General features: G+C 38.6%; 2 protein-coding genes across 9 annotated transcripts in view; both read right to left on the minus strand.

Moving 5' to 3' along the window:
- Positions 1–11,556, minus strand: part of gramd2aa (GRAM domain containing 2Aa) — a 36,491-nt gene extending 24,935 nt beyond the window's left edge. The window contains exons 1-3 of one of the 5 annotated variants that reach the window (XM_044207283.1): positions 11,258–11,389; positions 7,938–8,060; positions 992–1,096 (exon numbers count right to left, since the gene is read on the minus strand). In XM_044207283.1, the coding sequence (XP_044063218.1) occupies positions 992–1,086 (95 nt within the window). In that variant the 5' untranslated portion in view covers positions 1,087–1,096; positions 7,938–8,060; positions 11,258–11,389. Of the gene's footprint in view, positions 1–991; positions 1,097–7,937; positions 8,174–11,257 lie in introns of those variants that run through there. The other 4 variants (XM_044207266.1, XM_044207291.1, XM_044207275.1 and 1 more) reach the window with 4 other exon arrangements.
- A 1,978-nt stretch (positions 11,557–13,534) lies between these two features.
- The window catches only part of LOC122881252 (zinc finger protein 609-like), an 85,067-nt gene continuing 78,943 nt past the window's right edge, over positions 13,535–19,658 (minus strand). For 3 of the 4 annotated variants that reach the window (XM_044207205.1, XM_044207215.1, XM_044207196.1), the window contains exons 7-9: positions 18,738–19,118; positions 18,390–18,468; positions 13,535–16,800 (exon numbers count right to left, since the gene is read on the minus strand). In XM_044207205.1, coding sequence (XP_044063140.1) covers positions 18,395–18,468; positions 18,738–19,118 — 455 coding nt within the window. In that variant the 3' untranslated portion in view covers positions 13,535–16,800; positions 18,390–18,394. The remainder of the gene's footprint in view (positions 16,801–18,389; positions 18,469–18,737; positions 19,119–19,658) is intronic. The other variant, XM_044207226.1, reaches the window with a different exon arrangement.

The raw sequence follows: 19,658 nt of genomic DNA on the forward strand, positions 1-19,658 counted from the left end.
CGATAATCTGACCACTTTGTGATGCTTACAATTAGTAGTTTATTTTAGTTTGTGCTGTCTCATTTAAATTTGTTTCCCGACATAATTATAGCAATACATCTGTCCTACGTCTGTATTTATGGTGTTTACGCATCTCTTCTCACGTGTCCTCTTTCGAGCCAATCGTGCTTTGCTTAGGCTATGTTGATCATGACGCAGTAGGCACGGCTGTCATTTTCCAGGCTCCTCCGCTCGACGCTAAAGAAAGTTTGCACGAGAGAAGATAATTAGATAAACTTCTAGGAATTTTGTAATCTGAGGCAATTACAAAACTGTCAGACTGATGAATTTATGGACACATCCCCTTCCACGCATCATAGCTACGTCAGCCTGCTTGTGTTTTGTAAAATGACACATTTACGCATTTTTGTTCTCCTGGTTATGACTCGCGTACAATAATTTTCCTCAAAATACGCTAATTTTAAGCCTGTGGTACGATAGTAGCAGCGTTGCCAGATAGGAAATGTTAAACTAACACACCACGCTTCAGTGCTAAATCCCATCCCAGAGCAGATTCCCCAGGATTACACTGCTCCTGCATTGAATCCTTCTTATATAACACACACACACACACTCATTCTGCAGACACACAGAGACATTGTCCATCTGAATACTTGCACAGAAAATATGTTGAAATGGATTAAAACACTTTATTATTAGTATAACTACGGAAATAAAGAATTTCCAAACACATATATCTTCTCTGCAGGCCCCAGAAAATACGTTTGCAGTCTCTTAGTGTGCGTGTGTGTGCGCGTGTTTGACCATTGTTTGACATCAAATACAGCTGAAATAAAAGCACAAAATAAGTGCTGTGAAAATAAATCTCCTAGGGTTGTAACCCATGACCATGCACAGGATACAGATGGTGTGTGGGGGGGGGGGGAAAGAGCATGGAAAGACAGCAAGTGTTGCAGAACGGTGTGTGCGTGCTTGTGCGTGTGGTATTTGCCTGAAGTGGCCGTGTGTGTCGTCGTCCTTGGAGGGGTCCAGGTCCTGCGTTGAGAGCAGGCCTGTTTCTTCACTCTGCTCCTGCTGCTCAGTCATGTTCCTGGCCCTAAATACACAAACACACAGCTCTATGTTAACAGCAGGCACCTCTCCGCTGGACCATCATGTACACTTGTAAAAAAAAATGATGTTTGTTTTTGTCTCCAGGTTTGGCTTCAAAGAGAGCTCTTCTCAAAAAGTTTATGGGGCAAACAAGTGGACTCAAAATCAACACAACGGTGATGCAACATTCAAAGTCTGATTCTGCTGGTTTACACTACATTAAAAGTCTCTACTCAGCAGAATAAAGCTGTGTTCTTCTGCTTGGGTAAATGGGGTTAGTGTCTGCTCTCACCCAGATGTCTACAAAGAAACAGAGCACCTCGGAGGTTGTGCAGATGGCTGACCTGATGTGCTGCTTTGAGCTGACTCAAACATTGAAAAAAAAAAAAAACACTTTACACGTTGAAACTTTCAGCACCATATGTCTCTTGAAATTAACTATTATGGATACAAAAAGAAGAACAAGAAACCAAGGATATGACCATAAATTGTGTAAGGTGAGATGTTTTCAAACAAAGACTTACATTTCCTCCTGTGGGTGGTGATTGACAATAAGTACAGCAAAGCATGATACACACACTAATATGAAAACACTCGGGCTCAGTGAAGGAACGATTCAACTCTGAGGGAACCAAATCACAGCTTCATGTTTACTGTGATGGGCTCAGGTCATTTTAAGGGCTTGCTGAAGTTCTTTTGCAAACACTTTGAAATGGATGGCAGCAAATGGCTTCCTGTGGGAAGGGAAACAAGCCTTGCAATCTCCATCTACACTGAGACCACCAAAGCAATGGAAAAACAGATGACTAGATAACCTTTTTTGTCTGACATTCCCACACAGTCCTATCGGATGAGCCCCTTAACGAAAACCACCCGCCATGTTTCAGATGTGCTCTACTGAATTGATTTTAAACTGGAGGTTATTTAACACTATTGATTCTATAAAAGTGGATATTGTTGCAATATGTCTTTCATACTTACTCTCATGTTTTTAATCTATTTCAACTCCTTTACTTTTAACCATTAATTTTAGCTAACAATTTCAATGGTTTAGCATTGCTTTTAGCTATTTCAACTGTTATCCGTTACTTTTATTTAACTATTGAAATTGTTTTTTCCATTACGTTTAGCTAACGATTTGAACTCTTTGAACTCTATCCCTTACTTTTATGTTGTTTATCCTTTAATGTTAACACACGTTTTCAACTATTTATCTATTTATCTAACTATTTACTGTTTATTACTTTTAACATTTCTCTGTTTATCTATTACATTACATTATTGTCTATTAGCTAACTATTTTAACCATTTAACCATTATTTGTAGCTAACTGCTTAACTGTTCACTCGTTAGTTTTAGCTAACAATTTTTTCCATTACGTTTAGCTAACCATGTCAACTGTTAATATGTTACTTTTGGCTAACTAGCTATTTCAACTAAATCCATTAGTTTTAGCTAACTTGATTATCCATATACTTTTATCTAACCATTTCAATGGTTTCAATAGTTTCAACTCCATTACGTTTAGATAGCTGCAACTGTTAAACTATTATGTTTAGCAAACATTTTTAACAGTTTATCCGATACTTTTAACTCCCTATATTTATCCAATACTTTTAACTGTATTTCAACCATAGTTGGTTAACTAACTATTTAAACCATTTATCCATTACTTAGCTAACGGTTAAACTGTTTATTCATTACTTTTAGCTAACACTTTCAGTCATTTATCCATTTCTTTTAGTTAACAGTTTCAATTTCGCTGCTCGCTTGATTATTATTTTTCATGCACTCTCAGTTGCTACACATGGTGTTTATGCGTTAAACAGCTTGGTGTATGTACTGTACAGGCAGCCTATCATAGCTGGTAGCTTACTCGTTATTGTAAATATACCAAGATCAGTATCGCACCAATTTGTAATCTCATTTAGCTGTTTATTTTTTTTCCTTAACACAAACATGTGGATATATTTTTTAATCAAATCCTAATTTACTTTTGCAAATGATCTGAGTTGTCCGCAATCTTCCAGGTACCCCCTGGCAACAGCAGAAGTACCCCCTGTTTGGGAATCACTGATCTAGATGATAACTAAGAATAAAAAAGCTGGTATTATCCTTTAAATGCTTTGCAGTGTTGTCATAAAACAGCACAAGTACTGGAAAGCTTTAAACTATCTATTATGTTTCTTCCTCTCATTTGTACATCAAGTCTCTCTTTTTCTTTCTCACATACACACACAAACACCCACCTGCCCTGTGCCATATTTTCCTCTGGGAGAGGGGAAGTCCTTACCACCTGCCGTGGTATAATTACAGGTGCTGATGGAAATAGACTCCTGCATGCAGTTTCCAATGTATTATCTCTAATTGGCCAGAAGCTTCACGTCAGCCACTGACCTGTTTAAACAACAGGGGCTTCCTGGTCCTAGAGGTTTTACATCTGACTGGTTATCTGTGATCACAGAGGGTTGAATGGGAGGTGAAAGGTCTGTTATAATAGAAAGGATTTGTGGGGTCACCTTAAGCCTGAGGTTAAGGGATTCAGGAGGGGTATTTGATCCCAGATGTGTGGGCCTAAGAGCAAAATGGAGCAGCTATTCTTTGTAGGGAAATGGTTGGGTTGGACAAAATTTAAGTGAAAAAAGCAATTTGCACAAAATCATGATTTCTTACGTACATCTTTAACTAAAGAATTCCCTAAAATCGGTCAACTGTTGTACATTAACATCTGCCTCGACACCTTTGTACTCAAGTCCTTGTTACACGTAAGAAATTAAGCTTTTCAAGGACCATACCAGTAGCATTGCATGTTTTAGACCATGCAAACTACAAAAACTGCAAATCACATAATTTTACATAACTGCTGCCCATTTTCAAAAACATACTATGAGTTTTGAGGTTGATTTCCTGCCTTCCAGACAACTATTGGTTCACTTTCATATGAAAACCAGCTTGCAGAGATGTGAAACTTGCATGAGATAGTGGACAGTCACCTTATTCTTAGTTTAGGTAGATAAAAAAAGCTCTTTATGACCCTTTATCTGACAGCTGGGAAGTTCTTGACATCACACTGTGTCCACTGTGTCTGACGGCCCAGGGCCAGACTTTGGATGGCTCTTTGGTTACCCCATTCACAAAATGTTTGCTTGCAGTCTGAAAACCTTATGAAACACATACCAGCCTTGGTCACATAGTCAGTGACACAAACAGCCCTGGGACAAACACTCTCATTATATAACTGTGAGAGGAAAAACTTTTTTTGGCATGAAGATGTTTCAGTCTTCTGTCTTATTTAGTCTGTGCAGGTTTCTGGGAACTGGAATTAAACAAATGATCAAAAATAAACAATAAATGTTGCCACAATTACACAACAACCTGTGACTCCCTCTCTGTCAGTATATTACTGTCTGCACTTGAAACATGTCATTTAAGTTTTATCGTTCGTGTTGGCCAGGAGAGCAAGATGGAGACAGAATATACCACACTGACAACTTTTCTAAGGTAAATAAGCGGCGACATGATTGTGCATTATGCTTAATGCCATGCTGCTGCAAAAATACCATGCTCCCTCACAGTATTAATGGACAAACAACCTCGTTTTGATCCTATTTGATACCAAATCATTTAGTAAACAAACTGTTCAGCACAAAACACTGATCCTACTTGGCAAACTGTTCTTAAAGTTACAAATGTAACCACGGTTCTCTGAGTGTAGAGACTCAGATCAGATCCAACGCTATCGTAAGACAAGAACATCAGTATTGGATGATTCTGCAAAACCCTGGATTACATTCAGTGCCAGTTTTTTTTTTTTTTTACATCCTATGCCAACGTTTTTTAAAAGTCTTGCTTCCTGCAATATCTAACCCACAGGGTCCCCATACCAGTTGTATGGGGACCCCCATACCACTTGTATGGGGACCCTGGTCAAATAGTCTTAAATAAATAGAGAAATAGAGAATGGCAAGTTAGCTAAATATAATCCATTCCAATCAAAACATTTTCCACACAGCTGTAGCCCTACGATGGGCTCTACATTAGATTGCAATACATTCATTTGGCAGACGCTTTTGTTTGTTTTTTTGTTGTTGTTTGTTTTAGGGAATGAGACATTGGTAAATGCTAGCATCAGATGTCTGAAAAAGTGGGTTTCGTCTTGTGGCAGAAGATGGGCAGAGCCTCTGCTGCCCTGACTTCAGAGTGGAGCTCAATCCACCACTGAGGCCAGAACACAGAGGAGTCTGGACTGAGGGGAGTCTTGATTGAGGGTCCCACGGAGTGACAGGGCAAAAATGAGCTGACGGGGCCCCTGTTAACTCCTTGGAGTTCTTGAGTTGCTTTATAGCAACAATGCACTTTTCCCAAGACCATAGATACATTATGTCTCAGTGTGACACATCATGGTAGCACTGTCATCATTGTCATTACTGTCATTGTTGTCCAAAACAAACAAGTAAACAATGACTAGAACAGAGAGGTCAGTATATGTCAGTATATGCAATATTTGGTTTTCCTATTTTAGTTTTCCTATTTATTGATATTGATATTATTCATACCTCCATTACTGCTGTGCAACACCTTAATAATCTCAATAAGCTACACTTAACTCGACAGTACATGCACCACTACTTATTACTTATATTATTACATTGTATTATTACACTGTATTATCATCATCAACCGGTTAACCCACTTGGTACTTCACACTTATTTTATTTTATACTTATACCCACCTGGTACTTAATTTATTTTCTGACCTGTTTTTATAGTGTATTGTATTATATTTTTTGCTAGTACTTTCTCCTGTGTGCACTGATGTAAAGGCGAGCTGCTGTAACAAAGAGTTTCCCTTCGGGGATCAATAAAGTATTTCTGATTCTGATGTTAAACTACAAATTAACATGGCCCTTCACACCTCCCTTCTTCTGCTGGAACTGTCCTGCTCTGGTCTAAGTTTTTTTTCCATGCCCCTCCTCCTCCATGTCCTTCTTTATGTCAGGAGACATACATTTTGTGCTGCCACAAGACATCCTCCAATCCAATAAACTGTAATCTTGTTAAGGTTGCTAGCCACTGGGATTGTCGCTGAAGAGTCACTGCACTCTCTCTGCCTCTGGTCGCTCATTTCCCTGTAGCCCTGTGCCACTAAGTTGCTGTTGCTTGATCCATATGATTTCAAATTTATTTTTCTCAACCTAAAGTCCATTTTTGAGGCTACACGATGTGATGCCACCCTCCCACTTCCTGTACACATACAGTGCAATACTGAAGCTACGATCACAGGTGCTACAAACAAACTAAAACACTCACATTACAACAGCTGAGTCTTCCTTAACCCAGACAAGGTCACTAACTGCCAATGTTAGTTAATTCCCAAGATTTGCCAAGTACAATAAATAGCAAATAGATGAGCCAAAAGAAACACTAATTAATATAGAACTTCATTTTTTTAGTATAGGATTGTCAAGTCTACACACCTTAAGGAGACTCCCCAGCTAGACAGAGCCCAAAGCTTCGTTTACAGTGGGTGTGTAGAAGCAAAGATTTAATTTGTCTGAAATTAAGCTGAAGGTGGGTCTTATTATTAGAGAAGATTAAAGTTGTCTGCGGTCTTAGGATCAGTCCACACAGGAGGTTTCCCTCATGTGTGTGGGTTAAAACTTAGAAAAACAAGAGTGTGCTCGTAAGAAATAAAAAATAAATGCAAAAGCTTTCAGAGCTTTGTTGTATCACTCGGCATCATTATGATTTTCTTTAAATTTGGGATTTTGTTCCTTATTGTTGTACGTTAACTTTACTTGGTCTTCTGGCATTTCACACCCAGTCTGTGAAACTGCAACAGAAGCACAGCATTTAGACTCTGCACTCTGCACTGCTTGATACCTCCTGAAATAACCTCCTCATTGTGCAAGCACCTCAAAACAGCCTTTGATGACAGCAGTGCGTCTCTAAGCCCGAACAAGGCTCCACATGTTCTTCGCACTGAAGACTATTTGGAGCACAGCAATTGCTGTTTAGTGTGAACTCCAAAAGGGATTTCATGGAGTTCTGGGGAAAAGGAAAATAAATAGTTTGTCTCCTTAAGACACCAAACATAAAGTCATTTTTCCATTTTCAAAACATATTAACACTTCTATTGGGAAGTGTTCCCTATAGAACTTAGTTTAAGTAACGTTACAGACTTATGTAAGCTATAGTACTGTCTTATAACTGTCCAAAAGTAATACTGGACACAAGTCATCTAATTTTACTCACATTTTCCACTTTAAATGACTTTAAATATGCCTACATATACATTTTATTCCTGGGATTTATATGTATTTATAGCACTTGCCTTTTTGGAATAAACGCTGCCTTTTACTACAGTATCAATCAAAAGTAGGACCGGTGTCAAGCTTGTTAAGAGAAACCAGATTAAACTGCGGAAGAGAAGCAATTCTTCAAAATAAAAGCGAGAAAATATTCACTTTTGGAATAGAGTCTATAGAGCAACAGGGCATAAGGGGCAATACAAAAACGATCTATGTTGAATCATAATTCACATATCATAATGAAATGACTAACGGGATAAAATGAACAAATTCTGATAAAAAATAGTTACACTTATTCTAGGCTACTTCCTGCGTTTATGACTGTCAGTATTAACCCAAAATATTCTTACATTTGGTTTGAATATATTACTACACATCACTACCCACTGATAAAACAATATATGTATTACCTATGATTTATACCCATCCCGCGCTTTGACGCAAAGATTTCGTCACGTGTGGTTTTAATTTGAAATCCTCCCCGGAAGCCCTACTCTGCCTGTCGCCAGCTTGACATCGCTCTACGTTTCCTACCTGTAGCTCACAAGCTGCCGCGACTTTTTCCGCCGTGTTGTCGCCTTGTAGCTCCACGAAACTCCTCGGGTCTGTGCTGCATTTCTCGGTCAAACCATTTTTATGTTCTTTATCCACGAAAACCTGACAAAAAAAAAAAAAAAAAAAACTCGGCACAAATGACTAATGCTAAAGCAGGGAGAGAGACGTGTTGACGGAGCTGTAACCTCCTCAGAAGTGTGTCCTGTGTGAGGTGGGTTGAGCTTACCTAGCCCAGTGTGGGCTGTTTACACATTGCCAGGGGATTAAACGGCGGCTATTTTCTTCCTAAAGACGCCCAGAATAACCTAACGACTGCTCATTAATTAAAAATGTAAGACTAACAGAAAAAATGACTGCAAGGGCTCCTGTAGTTTGATTTTATTTTATTTTTTTTAAATAGTGAGGTCATGGCTACGGAGCTATTCACCTGCAGTATTGCACTCATCAGGCAGTGGTGGAAGAAGTATTCAGAGTACTAATACCACACTGTGAAAACACTCCACTGCAATTAAAAGTCCTGCATTCAAAACCTTACTTATGTAAGTATCAGAAAAATGTACTTAAAGTATCAAAAGTAAAAGTACTCATGCGAAAAAATTGTCCCTGTCAGTGTTTTGCTATTATATATGATGTTTTTAGATTAATATTACTGCTGCATTAATATGTTTGTTGCATTTTACTGCTGTAGATGTTTGAGGTTGTGCTAATTTTAACTACTTTATACACTATTGGGCAGTTTAATCTACAGCAATGCATCATCTTCTATAAGATCAGGGTTTTTTTTATAGTTTATTTAGCTTAAGAAGTAGGAAAATTTTCTCAACACATAAAGAAACACTTCATCCTTCAGTTTGTCAGAAAAAATCAAAATCACCTAATTTGGTGATGCATGGTTTTCACTGGACAGGAAGAGTATGAAAAATTGTGATCTATTAACTAAAGCTGTCAGACAACGTTAGTAGTAAAAAGTACAATATTTGCCTCTGAGATGTAGAGGTATAAAGTTGCATAAAATGGAAATACTCAAGTAAAATAACCTCGAACTTGTACTTAAGTACAGTACTTGAGTAAATGTACTTGGTTATATTCCATCACTGCCATTAGGACTTGTTTTACAGTGGTAGGTATCCATATTTTTATTTTAAATTTTTTAACAACAGGTCATATACAAATCGGAGATGTTGTAGATAATTTATCTCTAAAAATGTATAAAAATAAGAACAAACATCTAAAATTATTAAGGCAATGTCTCAGTATTAGTTATGGTGTTAATGATCGGTCAGTTTATCCATATAAAGTATTGACTGATGAATGTGACAGACAATTAGATGACAAACAAAGTCAACTTATATGAAGGATTAGTGTAATAATCATTATATTGACAGAGAACGATTTAATGACTACAAAACGTGCTAATAATTTCTCAAAATGCAAAACCAGCTTCAACCTGTTTCATAACATTATGAACTGAATTTTGGATTTCGGTCACGGAAAGTGAGCAATTGTCAAACATAACGTTGGGTTCTGGTAACATGTGATGGGTATATTATTATTTATTACATATTATGGAGTAAATGAAGGTAGAATGAAGAAACATTGGGCTCAACCAAAGACAAAAAATAGCTGGGGTGTGTGCAGTGAGGGAAGTAGTATTGAGGTCTTTTACTCAAGTAAAAGTTGTAATACCACAGTATAAAAATACTCCATTACAAGTAAAAGGCTTGCATTCAAAATCTTACTAATAGTAAAAATAGTAGTAGTATGTAAAATTTACTTAAAGGGACAGTTCACCGTTTCATGTAGGAACTATCGTAGTTCCTACATGAAACTGCTCACAACAACGTCTGTGGATTATCTTGAGTAACCGGGTCATGATTTCTGGAAAGAGACATTGCAGTTGAGTTTTTCAAATGTAGTTTTTTGGCGCTTTGAGAACCACAAGCAGAGTGCCATATAGTCCCATTATATTCAAAAAAAGGCAGACATCTCTATGGACGATATCTCCAAAACTCACACCAAAACAATCTAGATGGATAAATAGCACTACAGGTAAGAGGGAAAATATTTATTTTTGATTTTGGGGTGGACTGTCCCTTTAATGTATGAAAAGTAAAAGTACTCCTTATGTAACTACTTAGTAACTACAGCTGTCAGATAAATGTAGTCAAGTAAAAAGTACAATATTTCCCTCTGAAATGTAGTAGAGTAGAAGTAGCCTATAAAGTACTGTAGCAGAAAATGGACAATGGACAAAAATGTACTTAACTACAGTACTTGAGTAAATGTATTTAGTTACATTCCACCTGTAACCAGTCCAAAAAGTACAAAAAGATTTGCACACATTATAGACTAAACAAATAATGATAGAAAAAAATAATAGTATATAAAATAATCTAGCTGCAGAGTCCCTCCTCTCGCAGTACACAGATACAAACATTCAAGCATTCAGCCGTCTGTCTGCAGTAAGTGGAGCCACTTTCCAACCAGTCATGTTCAACAGAGTTCAGGCTCTCAGGATAAAAGGCACTTTTCAACCCTAATGAGTATAAACTCTTTTGTGACTTGATCACAATCCAAACGCTGCTACAAAGGTGGGTCATATTAGCGTCACAATGCCAATTAGCAGCATTAGTTAAAGTTAAGCAGAGTTCCAGTCATAGCTGAATCACCTGGCTGTGTCCAAACTGCAAATATATTTAATATGTAAAAGAGAGGACATCTGGAAATTCATGATGAAATATCCAGAACTGCTGACAAAGAAGATACACACAGATGGCAAACGCTGCCAAGGTGATTAAATCCCTTCACTTTTTCATTTGTCGTTAATTTTTTAAAGTGGTTATTTTGTCTCCTCCCCGTGCATGTACCCATTTGATACCCAGAGGCAAAAACACTTACATTGCAAACTCAAACTGAACGTCCTGACTGCTACATAAAGAGTAAAATATCTCCTTGTATATTTATGTTTTTAATTTAAATATTTATCATTTCTTTTTTAAATTTTAAGTCTTGTTTTCTAGATATATACACTGAATGTAAAAAAAAAAACACGAGAGACGTCTTCCTGATATTAAAGTTACTTCTCCATCCACATCCCATTTGTCCCAGTTTAAACATCCCTCTCTGACACATCTAACTCGCTACAACTCCTCCTCTGTGATTGGTTCAGATGCAATAAGGGCCATCCACTAAGCATCAGTCGCTTTTACCTGGATTCACCTTGTCGGTGTAACTCAAGCATGACAAGCATGCCACATATTCAGTAGCTTCAGTGCACTTCCTGTGTGGTGTTGACTGACCTGGCTCTGCTGGCTGCTATCCTCTGACTGCAGTTACCATGAGGGTGGCGGTAGTGGGGGAGCTGGTAGTATCTGTCCTGGCCTGGGGCCTCGTCAGCAGGCAGGGCCTTAGGGCTGGCTGCGTAAATAGTGCATCCCATGAACACCTCCTGGAAGTCACCCTCAGTGTCCTACAGCGAGCGGCGAAGAGCCGTCCTCAAGGTATCCTTCCTCGGTGCGGCCTGTCCTGTCCTGATGCCAGCCAGCTGCTCTGTGGAAAAGCCATTGGCTCAGCACATTGCTATCTTAACCCCTCCTTCCCTCTGAATCTCTCCTCCAGCCAACCCATCTCTCCCTCTCTCCCTCTCTCTCTCTCCCTCCTCCCTCTGCCAAACTGAGAGCATAGAGGATAATCAGATTTCACATTTACACTCAACAAAATCATCCCGTAATCACTGCCTGTCACTGATGTTGCATTATGCTAATGCACAGAGCGTACTCTCAGTTCAGGAGCATTAGGGGCAGTTAAAAATATCCTAACTGACTGAGAGAAGTGAATCAGCAGACGCAGATACAGTTTTAACAGCATGTACTTTACGAAGGGAGTGAACTGTTGACAGCTGGTCGAACATGCTGCTAGGGTTGCAACTAATGGCCATTTTATTTTTCAGTCATTACGGTAATTGTTCAGTTTACAAATGAGTGAAAGCACAATTTCCCAGGGCCTAAAGTGATCTTGAAACTGCTTAATTTGTCTGATCAACAGTTGAAAACTCAAAGATTTTCAATTTAAAATTATATAGAGTGCAAAAAAGCAGCAAAGACTCACATTTGAGAAGCTTCTGTCAACAAATGTTAGGCATTTTTGCTTTCAAGACATAAAAATACTCTGCTTTGAATAATAATTTGTCTGATGGTTTCTACACGCACACATACAAAAGAAAAAAAAAATCAATAAACTACTTATGAATTCTTGAGATTAATTCTACTCCTTCTCCCTAATTGAAAAATCAAGAGTACTGAATGACGACAGGCACAAAAATCCTGCTGGTGGTGGTAACATGCCAAGATATGCTGCAATGCACCAGCAAAGGCAGGGAAGAAGAAGACTGCAAGCTAGTAAACATGAATGTCAACAAACCTGGATTACTTAAGAAATTGGCTTTGCAAATGTTTATGAGGAAGGGAATGCACTTGACATGTTTGTTAGGCCTCAAGGATACACTGAATGGAAATATAACTTGTTTGTTTACAAAAAAACTCCACTGGACACCTTTAAGGTGAGCACAGAGAAACTTTCCTCCTTCAGCAGATGAATGTGAAACCATCATTCTACACAGTGAAGTAACAACAAGGAAAACATTTTTGAGAAGAGGGTGGCTTTAAGAGATTAGCTGATTATTAAAATTGTTGTCAATTCTACTTTCTTTCAATTGACTTATGATTTCAGGACTACGTACTGCCTCAAACTTCCTTAACAGCATCATCAGCATATACATTGTATTAAATGGCTTGTATATTGTTTTAAGCCAAACCTCCTCAGGTACAGGAAGTTAGTCAGCAGTAAAACTTCCTAAAACAGGCTAAAACCTAACATTTGATCCTGCTGAGACGGACTGTGGCCTCTTTAGAGACACTGCTCTCCTGTGGCCAGATGCCACAGTGCAGCTTCCATGTTCTATTATGTGTTTCTAGCATCATCCATTCGAGCAATGTTGGACATTTAATTGCTGCATTCTGGTGACTTTAGACTAAAAACTGTAAATCAGTTTAATGTCCATGATGCAGTCAGATCAAATGGCCAAACTTGCACAATGAGTACATGAGTTCCTTTACTTTGGATACTTTAAGTACTTTTTGTTGATAATACTTCTGTACTTTACTTATGTAAAAGTTTGAGTAGAGGACTTTTACTTGTAATGCAGAATTTGTTTTGTGGTATTTCGAAGTAAAGGATTTGAATACTCCTTCCACCACTGGAGGTGTTATTGGTAATGTGTTGCCAGTTTATTAGGTACACTTAGCTAAAACTAATGCAGTCCTGCAATAAATTCTGCCTTCATGAAGGTTGCACAAGGCAAACTCATTTCTATTTTAAATACAATTTTATGGAAATAATTGCTCCATGATGACTTAGACTTTATTTTCTTGACTTTCACGGTTGACGAATATTACTTTGGTGATAAAACCTGCACAAACACACTGGAACGCTTAATGGTAGTTAGGATCATTTAACTGTATATTATCTTACCTCCAGAGCATCGACAGAGGAGAAGCCATTGAGCAGTTCCCAGGACAGATTGTCTCATAAAAAGATTTATTTTTTTCCAGCCCAAATTTACAAAGGCAAGTTACAGAGTATTGTATAAAAAAGAACCATGGTAATGTACACTTTACACAAACTCCTGAAGGGTGGGAGAAAGGAGGAGAGGGCGAAGAGTTCTGAATTTCTCACACAAAGAAAATGAAGACATTGTAAACATCCTTGCAAGCACCAGAACTGGTACTTTTTTTTCGGGGGGGGAGGGGGGGTTATGTGACAGTATGTGGGTCAGGAAAGGACAAACGAGCAAGTGTCTCTGTGTTTTCACAGAAGAATGTTCAACTAGGCACCAATTGAGACAACTGCTGGCCAATAAATATACTCTTCACCATGAAACAAATACAGTCCTGCAACATACAAGAGCCAAGCACTTTCCAATATGTTGATAGCAAACATTACTTTTCTGGCTTTTCATACACTTTAGTATATATGATTTTCACTGGGCTTTGCTTACTACTGAGATAACATTACTACTCTGAGAGAGAACAAATGCACTTGTCACAACCATTTTCTGATAAAACTATATGTACTGTATGCAGTCTGCTGGTACTAAAACCCACTGACTTTAATGACAACATCACAGCTGCCTAGATTACCCTTACAGATTAAGTACAAGTCAAACACCACCACATTCAGCTTATTCATGTCAGCCATTCTTCTTAAAAATGCGCAAAAAGCCAAAAGATATACCATCTTGCAAACTTCCGTGGGACGAGAAACTGGCAACTTATTTACTGGGAATGTCCAAGAACCTTAAAATGAAGAACTGCAGTTTCATAATCGTGATTAGTGTCTCAACAAACAGCTAACATCAAACTTCACAGGGTGTTAGACATGAGATTAACAGATGGTTTATGGACTTGAACACATACAGGTATTAAATGAGAAAAAACTACAACAATGGGAATATTAGAAGGGATTGTAAAACCAAAATCAGTAAAATGAAATTTAATGACAGCATGGACAATATTCTGCTCTCATTATAATGTGTCAGAGGAACGTAAAAACTGTTCACAACCCACAACAGTACAGTATGGCATTAAACCTTATAATTCCCTGTCCTGAGCCAATTTGTCATTTGCGAATGAACCACTACAGCACATCCAGCTCAGAGCAGAAAATGTGCTTTTTTCACATCCATAAACAGAAGCCCTCTCAAATCGATGCAAACAGCATATGGATAGACTTTCACTTACAACCCCTGAGGTATAAGAGAACTGTAATTTAAACCAAGAGGATCCTCTGATAAAACAGGCCATGTTGACAGATTTTAAGTTAACCAGACTTGGTTGAATTTACAGAGTGGCACCAACAGTTTGAGATCCAAAGGAAAGCCTAGAGCAACGTGCTTCTTTTCAGCTCATTCAGTTCTTCAGACGTGTGTGTGTGATCAAGGTCCCATTTCACTCGTTTTACCGTGTTAGCTTTTGCGCCAAGCTTACCACTGGCTCACCCTTCCTTTTTATTTAAGTTCATTGTCTGCATCTGATTGGTCTAGGTTTGCTATGTAGTAGTAACAGCTGAAAGATTTTTTGGGTCATTTCATGCACTTATGTTTAATGTGCCAGTAGTTGACGTTACAGCACAGGCAGCAACTGAACAAAGAAAACTGGTGTCTGAGGTATCAGACTCATTGGCCCAGTTTTGGACTGATCCAAAGCTGGTAAGAAAACCATGTTGCCCGAGGTGAATGTGTGTTATGGTGAAGCCACACGAGCAAGCGAAGCACCAAGAGACATTTTTGCCTTTTGACGGTGCACACTAGTCTAAAATCAGACTGACCATTTTGTTTTCACTTAATCTGACAGTTGCCATTGAATCGCTGAAAAAGATCTGAGATGTGAACAGCGATTCAGATGTCTGGAACCAGTCTAACTGCACACTGCACATGTTGGGATGAATGGACATGTGAACCAAAGCTTGTGATGTGTTGAAAAAGTAGAGGTCAAGTGAAAAAAATAAAAATAAAAAATCTGCAGCAAGACAACCAAAGCTGGAGCAAAGAAGAAGCACAGCGAGACGTCTAGGGACTCTGCAGCAACAATGATCATAATGTTAAATGCTGTGAAATCTAAAAGCTTTTTAACAGTGACAGTCTTTAAACAGCTGCGTGCTGGGATAAATATAAACATTTATGCACATAAAAGTAGCCAGAAGTCTATATTACAGCAGAAAAATACATGAGTTGAGTGAAATTTCACATTGTTTACAGAAAACAATCAAACTCGACGAGCTGAACCAAGCACAGTCTTACAGTACAACACCAAAACCCCAACAAGTGGCCAAATGCAATGATGACAATGCCTCCGTGAATTCATCGCTTGCTAATGTGGCTTCACCGTTTGAGTGAGTGTAAAGACAGATGTGACCCTTTCATTAAGGGGAAAAACAGGACTAATACCAGCATCAGACACATTCAAGGATGAACACAATGATATGGAGTAAAGTATTACTAAGAAAAGAAAACATGAATAGTGTTTATTCTCCATTGAGGTGTATGCGGTCCCTTCGCAAAACATGACGACATCATCCCTGAAACAAGAGCTGAGGGTTCAAAGAGGGTGGGAATCAACAATGACGATGGAAAATGAAAAACTTCAGTCTCAGGCTCTTAAGTCTCTGAAGAAGCAGCTGTTGCCATATTCCCTCTCCCCACGAAATATAGCCAAACATTTGTCAAGTTAAGGATATACTGTTGTTTCACGGCATACAATAAGCCAAAGACAGGGTTGAAATCATTTCAATATGATTCACTTTTTCTTTTCAGTCTTTAATTTAGTTTGACTCCCCTTTCCCATCAACCACCCAACATGCCCTGCCAATTTCTTTCTGCGTGTGACAAAAAACAATGCAGTCAAAGAAAGAAAGAAAAAAAATAAACTAAAAACAACAAAAAAGCTGTTCTGGCAGTCCAATAGTCTCTTTTTGCATTGTATTTGTTGACAGTGCAAAGACTAGATAATCAGCGGGTTGGTGTTTCCTCTGTGTGATGAGGCAGAGTGATGGCTTTGAACCTGGGTTATTATCAGTCCTGTTATAGTCCAAGGTCTGGAAAATTTGGGGTAATTTACGAAGGGAGGGAAAAAACGACAATCTGCCCAGCCTTGGGGCAGAAGAACTAAAAATATAGATAGAAACACCATTCAACTGATGTCTAAAAGGTAACACCCGGGAGATTTTCTTCTCATGTGAGCCAGTCACATGAATCTTTGCAGGGTTGAGGTGTGACGGTCAGGTTTCCCTGTGAAAAAAACAAACGAAAGACAAATTTATTACCAGGTCACTCAATCATTTACATAAAATATGGAAACAAAAAGAAAATGGTACTGTTTAATAAATGCTTTACACACTTCTGTAATTCCTCTCTGTATGAGGTTGGCAGTGGTGGAAAACGTAAGAACATTTACGAAGTGCTGCACTTAAGAACAATTCTGAGGTATTTGAACTATTATTAACATTTTAGGCTACTTAATACTTCTACCTCACTACATTTCAGAGGAATATTTGTACTTTTTACTCCATTACATTACTATGAGAACCAAATGTGCTACTTACTTTGTAGATTAAGATTTTACATACAAAATATATGATCTTTAAAAATATGATGCATTTTTATATGAACTGTATATAAAATTGTTTTCTCCACTTTGACCGACTACAACATTAAAATGCTGTTGACACATTAATGCATACATAATCATAATACAATCATATCATATATACAAAAATAGTAGAGGACTTTTAATTGTAATGCAGTATATTTTTGTGGTATTTTTCAAAGTAAAGGATTTGAATACTCCTTCCACCACTGGAGGTATGTTATTAATTCTAACGTGTCAGCCTAAACTCAGCTGCTAGTTTAGTTTAGTTACACCTAGCTAAAACTAATGCAGTCTAATACAACAGTCTCCAATAAATCCCACCATCATGAAGTTTATAATGTTCAGTTTTATTTTAAACTGTTTTAGAGGTGTTGATTCAACTGTATGGTCATTTTGGAGGCAGTAGTTTGTAATGCTGTTGAACTGTGTTGCGTTATACTGACAGGTATTTCTGTTGTTTAGCCTACTTTCCCTGATATAAATGGGGTGGACAAAATAATAGAAACACCTGTCAGTATAGTGCAGTACAATAAAAACTGCGGCATACAAAATAATCCTACAGTTGAATCAACACCTTTTTAAAAGCTGTTTCAACAAAAACTGATGTAACTCATGAAGGTCGGCTTTATTGCAGGCCTGTTGTATTAGACTGTAGGCTAGCAGGCAACTGAGTGTATGTTTATTTATCAAATTACTGAGTTGTAATTTAAAAGAGCTCCCACTAGATGTCAGTGCAGGCTGCTCTGGCTTATTGTCTTAGCTGGCTCATTCCATGTCTCTATTATCAACACTATGATCCACTTGTCCTCAGAGGACCTACTTAGGATGGATGAGCTGAGGGGCTAAATGCTGCACTGCATATTGTACTAGACTACTGCAGAGTAGTAAGGCTTTGTTTTCTTTACAGGTTTCTGCCTCTGAGTCTGCAACATAAATGTTGTAAGGAAAGAGTAGAGCAGGGTGTTCTTTTCACTTCAAATAAAATAAATCCAGGACAAAGAAACATGCCGTTTTATTTTTACAGGACAATCTACATCTGTGCCAGTACTCATAATTGTTAAATATTTTAACTAGAGTTATGTGCATTGTTTACGTGAAGCACAATGTCAGCCACCTGCATTTGTCGGGTTTGCAAACACTGCTCTCAGTTCATGTATGTGTCTCAGTAGGCTTGTGTTTTGTTTCACTGTCAGTCTTTTGCGTGTCTCTCCAAATAAGGGGGTCTTACCGTTCTCACCTCCGTGGTGGTGGGTAGAGGGAGGGGGTTGCTGCTTGTTGGCTGGCAACAATAGCTGATGAGGAGAGACCTATGGCGAGTTGGAAAATGTATGGCTATCAGTGATATTTCCTATTTAGGTTCTGAATTTAGATCGCTGATTGGTCATCTGCCATAATTTAACAGTCTGCATCTACTTACAGTAAGTATTTGGCACTGTGGGCCTTTTTTAGTTAAGTAACTGGCTTTAATCTACTTTGCATGTATAGTACCTTATTAAGTATGTAAGAACAGTATAACATTTAGTGTAGTGAATCCACTGCCAAACAGCAGAGATAGGATGACTGAGGACTGACTAACCTGTGGCGTAGGACAGGTCATATTGCCCTGAGAGCAGGGGGTATCCCAGGTGGTGGTGAGAGGGCATGATGCGCTGAGAGGGTGAGGATCGTGGTCGGTCCACGTCTCTTTCTCTTTCCCTCTCACGCTCCCTTTCCCGATCTCTCTCTCCACCAGCTCCTCTGTCCTGCTCCCTCTCCCTGTCATGGGGTGGCTTGTCGCCTACTGTGGGGGATTTGCTCTTGTATTGGCTAGCGTGCTGATGCAGGATATCCAGGGCTTTGGAGTCCGTTGCTGTTTTGGTGACAGTAGGGCTAGCGCGAGATTTGTCGCTGCATTCCTCACCTCCGGCTATTTTACTGCCATATGGAGAAAACGGATAGCCTCCAGGTAGGTACGAACCTAAGAGTAATGAAGAAAAGTGAGGGTTCAAATTTAGGTTTATATGGAATACAATTGTGACAACTGATGATTGACTATTCTCATTAATGCTCACATCAATCAAGCTGAATGGCCAACACAACTGATTTTAGGTCACCAACCAGTCCATTTTGACTTCTGGACAAAATGTCACATTGTCTACTTAATAGGGCTATATCCAGGTCCTGGCAGTTAAACAGTCTAGTACCAGCACATTTTCTCTACATGGGATAAGACGTAGTCCTCATTCGTCCAGGAGTGTTCTATCGTAGAAAAGGTTTCAGTCGTAGTCATCTGGACACTGTTTTCAGAATCAAGACGTTTCGGCTCCCATCCGGAAGTCATTCTCAATTGTGAAAAAATTGGACGGGAACTGGAAATTTAAACTACTCTGAGTTACATAAGCCCTGCCCTCAGGAAGGAATCTGCCTGAGTATCTGTAAATAGCTAGTTTCACCTGAAACTGACCTAATAGTTTCAAGATGGCCCAGTAATCAGTAATCAGGCCTATGCCTGGGATAT

The sequence above is a fragment of the Siniperca chuatsi genome, linkage group LG1 (assembly GCF_020085105.1).
Source record: "Siniperca chuatsi isolate FFG_IHB_CAS linkage group LG1, ASM2008510v1, whole genome shotgun sequence".
Taxonomy (NCBI): domain Eukaryota; kingdom Metazoa; phylum Chordata; class Actinopteri; order Centrarchiformes; family Sinipercidae; genus Siniperca; species Siniperca chuatsi.